This window comes from Belonocnema kinseyi, chromosome 10, assembly GCF_010883055.1.
Source record: "Belonocnema kinseyi isolate 2016_QV_RU_SX_M_011 chromosome 10, B_treatae_v1, whole genome shotgun sequence".
NCBI classification, from domain to species: domain Eukaryota; kingdom Metazoa; phylum Arthropoda; class Insecta; order Hymenoptera; family Cynipidae; genus Belonocnema; species Belonocnema kinseyi.
Window position 1 is genome coordinate 90,588,007 of NC_046666.1, and position 8,433 is coordinate 90,596,439.

Genomic DNA, 8,433 nt, shown 5'->3' on the forward strand with positions numbered 1-8,433 from the left:
AGAACTAAAATTCGAATTGGTCGAACACCCACCGTATTCACCAGATATAGCCCCCAGTGACTTTTTCTTATTTCCAAACTTGAAAAAATGGCTCGGTGGACATAGATTTCCAGACAACGAAGACGTCATTGCCTATGTAAGTGCTTATTTTGAGGAACTTCCGAAAAAGCACTTTTCTGAAGGATTAAAAAATCTTGAAAAGCGATTGACCAAGTGTATAGAGCTCCAAGGAGATTATGTTGAAAAATAAAAAAAAATTGTTTTTATACTTCATTCTAAGGACTTATTGAACTACCCTCGTATTACACTTTTAGACATTATATTACAAATAAAATTTCTAACGCTACTGAGTATCGAACCTACATATCTATACCTTAATCTACGCCTAACAGTCGGGAGTGCTAACCACTGCGCTAAACTGACAAGTTGAACTCGTTGAAAAAGCCATCCTCATAAGGTATAGTTCAGGAAAGTTAACGTACCATATTTCAAGCTCTCTTTTTATAATTATTTATTATTATACGACGTTATGTGAATGTAAAATACATGAACTGTTAACATGAATATCAATAAAATAATTATGATGTAAATAATTTAAATCGGTCACAATTTTTCTTCGCGAAATATTTTGTTTTTTGCCGTTGTAGACTACTTTACAAGTTTTTACAATTACAGTAAATGTAATTTTTTATGAACATTCAAAATTTTTAACGACGGAACTCAGAAATTGGATCGTGGATCTTAACGATTTCTTAATAATAACATTTTTTTAACTTTCGTATAAGGTTTCGGTTTTAGGTGTTTTATACTAGTTTACAACGTTTAAGACTGACATAAAACGTAAATTTTTCTGAACATTTACAATTTTTCATATAGATGGAACTTAGCATTTCTTCTTACAGTTTTTTGAAATCTTAGAACGCATGAACCATATTTTTAACCCTAGACTGGTAAACTGACCTGGCTCATCCTCTAATGGTAAACGGGGGTTCCGCTACACCCCAAACTTGTACGGTGGCACATTGCTTTCTATGTGTAGTAAAAGAACTTTAATATAGCGCATTTTCTTCTTTTTTTAGTGTAGAAAACAATGGTAACAATAATATTCTATTAATTTTTCAAAAAATTTTGAATAATTTGGTAAATATGAAAAAACCCTGAAATTTCGGCAAAATTGACTTTTTTTATAAAAAATAACGTAGTTTTTCAAAAAATTGACCAGTTTCAAAAAATAAAACAGGATTTTAAAGAAAAATAATCGCGCTTTAAGGCCATATAAGCCACTTTTGCTTTTTCTTAAAAAAACCTAATTATTTGAACATCCGAAGTAGAGGATATTTGAGAAATTTGACAAAGGGTAAAAGTCTTAAAAGCACTAGTAAAATTGATTATTAACAATTCAGATTTATTAAAAATATTGAAAAATTATTTAAAATATTAAAAAATAAGTAAATAATCGTACAAACATGTAGGTTTATTCCACGGAGGAGCAATTAGAACACAGGGTGGTCCTGTGCACCTCACAAACTGCCTGATTACACCGTTCACAAACAGTTTTTGTCTTTCTGTCCAGCAACCAGCAGCAGAACTTGGTTCAAATGCTGGATCACCAGCGTCCTTCTCTGATTCCGTATCCGTTAGCTCTTCCTCGTAATTTGTCTCGTCAGCTGACGGTCGATCATGTGCCAAATTTCTTTCTTTGCGATCCAAATGCTCTGCAACTGCAGTCAGGCTACGCAATTGGTAGCCAGAGGCCATTTTCTGAAGAAAATTTTATCCTTACTACTTATAATGACTTTTTAAGGGTTACACATATATAAAGAAATTAATTTTTAAACATTTAAATTACAAATTCATCGTTAAAACGTCGAAATGAAATCATTATAATATCCGAATGAAATTTACTATATCTCATTTTTTGCTATTTTTGTATTAAAAAAATTTTGTACACTTAGAACTTTTAAATTCATGCTTAAAACATCTATTTCAACTGATTTAACAAAAAAACTGCATTTCACTTACCCACTCAATTCTATAACGTAAATTGTAAACCGGGGTGCAGCGGAACCCCACACGATGTTCACTGCTGCACAGCACTTACAATAAACACAACCGCGTTCGCTTGTTGACCGAGGTCGACTGCCAAATATTTGAAGTGAATTATGGTTAGGGTCCTAGACCAACCTGAACCTGCCCTTAGTCACGAGCGTACTTTGAACTTAGAGTGGGGTGTCGTGGAACCCTCGTTTACCATTCTAGGGTTAAACGTAATTTTTATGTCTATTTTTTAGTACATAAAATATTCACCCTTCCGACTTAGAAATTTTAATCGTTGATTCGTGACAATTAAATCCATATTGCCAGAGTTCGAATTCCAAAAAAGTGTCATCGAATTTTTGTTCGAAATTCAATGTTTGTAAGTCTGAACTCAAGTAACCCTAAGATTTGTGGTGTCAAACAAATATTCACTCTTTGAACTTAGAAATTTGAATCGTTGATTTGTGAGGCAACCAAGCTGGGCTTGCCCTTGCGGGGCCCCGTGAGGGCAACCGAACTGGTTCCTCGGCGGGGGCCCTCGTATAATTTCCACGCGTGGAACATCCATGCGGGCCCCCGCGGGGGCCCCTCATCCTAAGAAGGCTCAGCGGGGTTTTTTCCACATGGGAACTTGCAATTATTTCTAATCAGATTTAATTTAATATTTAAGGATTTGAAAGCTCTGTTTGTTGTTTCTTGTTAACTGACGAAAAAATGTTTGCAGGATTTTGGTCGGTGCTCCATTAGATCAGAATAGACAACCTGGAACGAATAGATCAGGTGCGTTATGGCAATGTCCCTTGACTTCAAACACTAGAGATTGTCGTCAAGTCATCACTGATGGGCTGAAAAGTAAGCATTTATAATAATTATTTTTTTATTTTACTTCATGTCATCTAAAACTCTTGAATAAATCTCGTTTTTATTTATACAGATTTTAGTAAAGTTAAAGGATAATTAAAATACGGAAACTTTTACAGTTTGCTCATTAACAATGTATTTTTTGAACATTTTATGACAAACTAATTTAAATCAAATAGGCTGGGTAAAAGATGCGAAGAATTCGTCAGCAGTGATACATAATATTTATTTATAGCATATTTGACTAAACTGACTTCGCAAGCTTAGTAATCAATAAGAATAGTTACTGCAGAAATTTCAGTTTCTCCTTTCCAATGTTACTTGTTACTCAAGAAGTCTTAAAACTAAGGTGTTCAATTTACCAAGTTCACAGTTAAGATAATGCCTAATTTTGAAACCATTATAATTAAAGATTACAATTAGAATTAGAGCCATTTTACCTATATACATCATTCAGAGTTTGAACTTAAAATGACCTGAAGTTTAAATGTTTAAAAAATTGTTAATTTATTATTTATTTCCTGGTTCGCTTTTTCAAGATTTCGCAGCTTTTACCCTCAGAGTCTAATGTACTAGCTGTATAAATTATCATTGACTGTTGAAAGCTTTATTCATTGAATAAATAACCTTTTATTGTGAGAAATGTTAAAACAAATTCAAGCACACAGTTATTATTTGGCATTTTACTTTCGCACTAAAGTTTATCATGCAAACCGCATTTTCATTCACACTTACAATGTTACACGAATAACTTAAGTTAAATTATGTTTCGGTATCCATAAAAGAAGACGACGACAGTCAGAATACACGTAAGTCCATCACCGGAATTCTTTTGAGAATGATACGAATGAGGCATTCTCAAGCGTTTATTGAAACCTTTTTATTTACACAATCGCTGCAAAGTTAAGCAGAACTTGACATATGCATGTAAAATAAATTAACAAAAAATTGAAGCATGACAGAAAACTTAATCAGTAACGCTTAGTTTTTTTGCAAAATAATAAGCATCAAAAAGTAAGTATAAGTTTTAATGCTGATATCTCGATGTGCTTTTGTCGTTTTAAGAAGTATTCACATGCAAATTTTACTAACAATGAAATGTTTGATTTTTTCTAACATTTTTGATAATTGTCTAGAATCGCGGGTTTTCTGAATTTTCAATTTTCCGGTCTAGTTCTTTTTAATCTAATTTTACTCCATAATAAAAAATCAAAAGGGACAGTTCGAGAAAGGTAATACAAAAAAATAATATTCCAACATTGATGTTCTTACATAATAAAATGTTACAATGTATAAAAATTTAATTTTAAATTAAGGATATTAAGTAGAGATAGAAAAGGGGAAGGATGAGTTGCAATCCACCACTCGCCCTTTCCAGTCCCTCCTCTTCCATTTCAAATCGCCATCTCCTTTACATCCTTTTGTTTTTGGGATACATTTTTCTTAGCATTTTTCCATTTTATAATATCTAAAAGTTTCGATTTTTAAATCAGTACACGTTATATATAAAACGCATTTTTAAAAATTGCTTTTAAGCTTAAGGTGTAAGTGGAAATGGTTAACTCCTTCGATCTCCCTCTCTCCATTTTTAGTATAGGATAATAAAAAAGTGATTTCAAATAGAAACAGACTGAAATGTGCAATCTCGGAAAAACAGCTATTCTAGACAATTACATATTTTTGTATACTATTGATTACTCATTTCTGCTAATGTAATGTGTGCCAGAATCTGTATGCCGATATTTTATACACTTTTATTGTGCATTTTTAATAATATTTAATATATTTTGATTCTTTACGTTAACTAGAAATTTGTGAAACAATATTGAATATTTAAACATGTCCTACGTTTCATTTATTGTATCCTTCTTTTTACTAACATTTTGTTCTGTTACATAATTTTTCGTTATGCCCGTACCCTGACAATGAGCGGTATCGCTATTAATTTCCTCACAACATTTTTTACTAAAATTCTCTGAATTACTCGTATTAAATAATGTAGAGTTTAGTAGTCATTCATTAGACAATGTTTTTAACATATGTTATTTTATATTTCGAAGTCTTATACAAAATTGATAGTACAGAACTAGATAACCAAAAAATCGAAATAAGATAAGACGGAAATCTACTTTCCACGTGACATATTGCTGATTTAAAATCAAAAAATTTTTATTAGAAAAAATTATCCAGTTTCAAGGAAATGTATGTGTCAGTTGCCAATTTTAAAGTGACACTGACAACAAAAGTGTAACAGGCTTAGCTGTGAATTGCTAGAAAAAATGTTATCGTGTGTTTAAAGAGAAACTAAAACTTTCTCGAGATAATGATTTTATGAATGCAGACGAAAAAGATTTTATCTAAAAAAGTTAGCCAATTCAGAGTAAATCATCCAAGAGTTTTGAAGTTACAATCTCACAGGTTTTTACAATCTGCTTTCACTTTTGATATATGAGAACGGCGAATAAGAATAATGAATGATTGTTTCCAAAAAATTGTTCTGTTCCGAGAAAATCAAAATTTAGTGTAACAATATATCGTCTGTAAGAGAATCTTTCTCAATAAGCAATATTAATTTCAAGAAATATCGATGCTGAAGGGACGAATAAAATTATTACTACGCTTAAATACTAAGCTAACAAAAATAACAATAAAATTTTTGTTATTACCATATTGAAGAATGAGAATTTGAACAAATCAAGTTAACACAACGTGTGTTGGTTATCTAACTCTATACTATCATGCTTCATTTGTAATAATGAAAATTTTACATTCCCATCTCTAAAATGTTTTATGAGTACAAAAACAATCAACTGCACTTATATACAAAGTTATGAATTTGAAATTTGAAGAAGAAATTCCCGTATCCTTTCCAGAATTCAAATTTCATAGGTATCTTACCTGGAGAGTAAAACAGCTTTTAAATTCTGAAATTATTATATTATTATTTCTAATTATTGTTGCAAATAACATAGCTTTTGACAAAATTGAGCTTAGACAAATTTTGATTATGGAATAGAGAATAAGACTGACTTAAGTCAATTTTACTGAAGCCCCGCTTGCCGAATAATTAATATATTTCTTATATGAGTTTTTTTTATATTAACTGCAGTTGCCTTTAAGAAGTTTGACGCACATCATCTGCACTCAGCATTATATTTCAATTATATTTTTTCATGTTCAAAAAAAATTTCAAAATTACTGCAGGTATTGATAGCAAAGAACTTACTCCACCTGGCGACGATGAAGTGAAAGACAATCAATGGCTAGGAGTTACAGTACGAAGTCAAGGTCCTAGGGGTAAAGTTCTGGTATGTTTTCCTCTCATAATTTAGAAATAGTAGAATGATGATCTCGAAAATGTATTCGGAAATTCTTTCAAAAATAAGTTTTACAGCCGAAGAGTCGAGGGACTTTCTTTCGGCTTATTTTCTGCGGGAAAAATACAATCTATATAAAATAAATAGAAAAATATGATATTTTTGCTATTAGCTGATTTATAAAACTTTAAATTTCGACCTTCCAAAAATGTGATATCATATATTATCTCAAATTTTGATTTAAAAATGACAAAATTTTAATTATTTTAGGATCATTAAACTGAAATTACTTCATTTTCATATTGATGTGGACACTGTGCAAGAATGTAATGTTAATTTAAACCGCAAAAAAATGTGCCCTATAGTTTTTTTTCAGAAATGGGTGAAGCTACAACTTTCGCGCCTAAAAAATGGAAACTAGCACTGACATAAAACTCTGCTTTGCAAAGGAATCTATTCTAAATATGTGCTTTCGAAATCTTTCAAGTCTGAAAATGCAACAATGATTTTTTGGTTAAAAATTCACATATTTTTAGATAAAACTTCAATAGAACTTTTCATATAAAAACGGAAGCAAACGTGCCTTCATGAGCACCTCTGAATGTTTTGAGCAGTTTTTACTTCCGTTTCTTAAGTGGGAAAAAGACTTCCCCTATGTTTGTCTTTTTACCTCTTGTGAACATTGCTCGAAACATTTGAATATTGCATTTTTATTCCCAAACAGCGTCAGCCACATTTGATTCTTTCATTAACGTTTATCTTCAAACAAATAAGAGGACTAGTTGACTACCCAGAGATTCTAGCCTACATACTATGTCTATTGTACAAAACTCACCAATGTTTAGATTATCTAGAGAATTAAATATGTTCTACGAAGCAGCCATTTTAGATGATGACTTGTGTGAGATATCTTTATACACTTTTAAAAAGAAAATGAAAGACTATATATTAAGCAAAAGATCAATAGGATAAAGCAACTAAAATAAGACGCAAATGTTCATTCACATACATTTACTGTATCATATAATCCTTTAATTGTTGCTTGTACTATTGGGTTATCTATTATTAATAAAAATCAAATCAAATGCGGCGCCCTCATGCCTAGCAATACTTTGTGCAATATTTGTAGCTGAGACCAGATAAGTAAAAGATAAAAATAAGTAAATGAGAAGAATGACTTTCACCCTTTGAATTTTATAAAAAAAAAAACATTCTAAATAAAAGTTGTGCGGTTCGTCGACCCGCCCATTTTCATATTTTTCCGCAGTGAATTTCCTAATTTGGTCATTTTCGGACATTTTTCTGCGCTTGAGCAACGCATGGGGTATGGGATGGTTCAGCAACGAAGAACGTTTTCACAGATTTGCTACTGTGTTGTGAAGGTGAACCATTTCTCTTGGTTCTCCGAATCCTAATTTGTCAGTCTTCATCGTTAATGCTCATTTAAATGTAGATAGCGATGCTACAACCTATTCGAAAGACATGCTTCGCTAGAAAGCTTAATGATCGCCGTAATCGAAAGGTCAAGGGTTAAAATCAGAGAAGTAAGAAATTAGAAATTTGATGCAACCCTGTTACAGTTGCAGTTCTATCGTTTCATGATGTTCTCAAGGTCGCAGAATCTGAACAAGTTACACTTGCCTAATTGGCAGTCAACTTTAGACTATTGTAACATAATAACTAAAAATGAGTTAAAACTCAACGATTGAAAGCTTGTTTCGGTTCAGGTGTTATAAGGATAAAATAATTTGCTCAGAAATTTTTCTAGTTGGGAATATAGATTCATTGAAGTGTTATCTAAAGGTCTACGATTAATTGAGTAATTGAGTCATTGTTTTACGAGCATTTATTTTCTGATCTTCCTGTTTTATATTTTCAATACAATTTTCAATAAAAACAAAAATACCATTAACAGGTGTCTTATTGACATTAAAAGGAACACCAAATTTGTTACCCATTGGCAATGTTTCAGCTACCGCATCCGGGATTTAAATATTTGAAATTTTTTTTTGTAGCAGTTTTTCAACCTAAAACCTCTGTTTTGTACATTATTACACATTATATACATATGCACACTGACAGTCGAAGAAAGGAATGGATTGTTTCTCATCAAGTCTGATACGAGGGTGGATTGATAAGTTTCCGGCCTGACCAAGAAAAACAACGTTTTTAAGAATTTTTTTTTTTATTTCTCAACATAATCTCCTCCAAGGCTGAT

General features: G+C 31.6%; 2 protein-coding genes across 3 annotated transcripts in view; one reads left to right on the plus strand and one right to left on the minus strand.

Annotated features, from left to right (window-relative positions):
• LOC117181385 (integrin alpha-PS1) overlaps window positions 1-8,433 on the plus strand; it is a 71,390-nt gene that overhangs the window by 5,942 nt on the left and 57,015 nt on the right. The window contains exons 2-4 of one of the 2 annotated variants that reach the window (XM_033373988.1): window positions 2,762-2,889; window positions 3,684-3,707; window positions 6,103-6,206. In XM_033373988.1, the coding sequence (XP_033229879.1) occupies window positions 2,762-2,889; window positions 3,684-3,707; window positions 6,103-6,206 (256 nt within the window). The remainder of the gene's footprint in view (window positions 1-2,761; window positions 2,890-3,683; window positions 3,708-6,102; window positions 6,207-8,433) is intronic. The other variant, XM_033373989.1, reaches the window with a different exon arrangement.
• LOC117181387 lies at window positions 1,401-2,114 on the minus strand. The gene is made up of 2 exons (XM_033373991.1): window positions 2,023-2,114; window positions 1,401-1,761 (listed from the first exon to the last, which is right to left on the minus strand). Exon 2 carries the CDS (start codon window positions 1,756-1,758, stop codon window positions 1,438-1,440), a length of 321 nt encoding a protein of 106 aa, XP_033229882.1. The 5' UTR covers window positions 1,759-1,761; window positions 2,023-2,114; the 3' UTR covers window positions 1,401-1,437.

What these genes read in the sequence shown, in the direction of transcription:
- LOC117181387 (XM_033373991.1), bottom strand. Translation starts at nt 1,758, where the DNA reads ATGGCCTCTGGCTACCAATTGCGTAGCCTGACTGCAGTTGCAGAGCAT.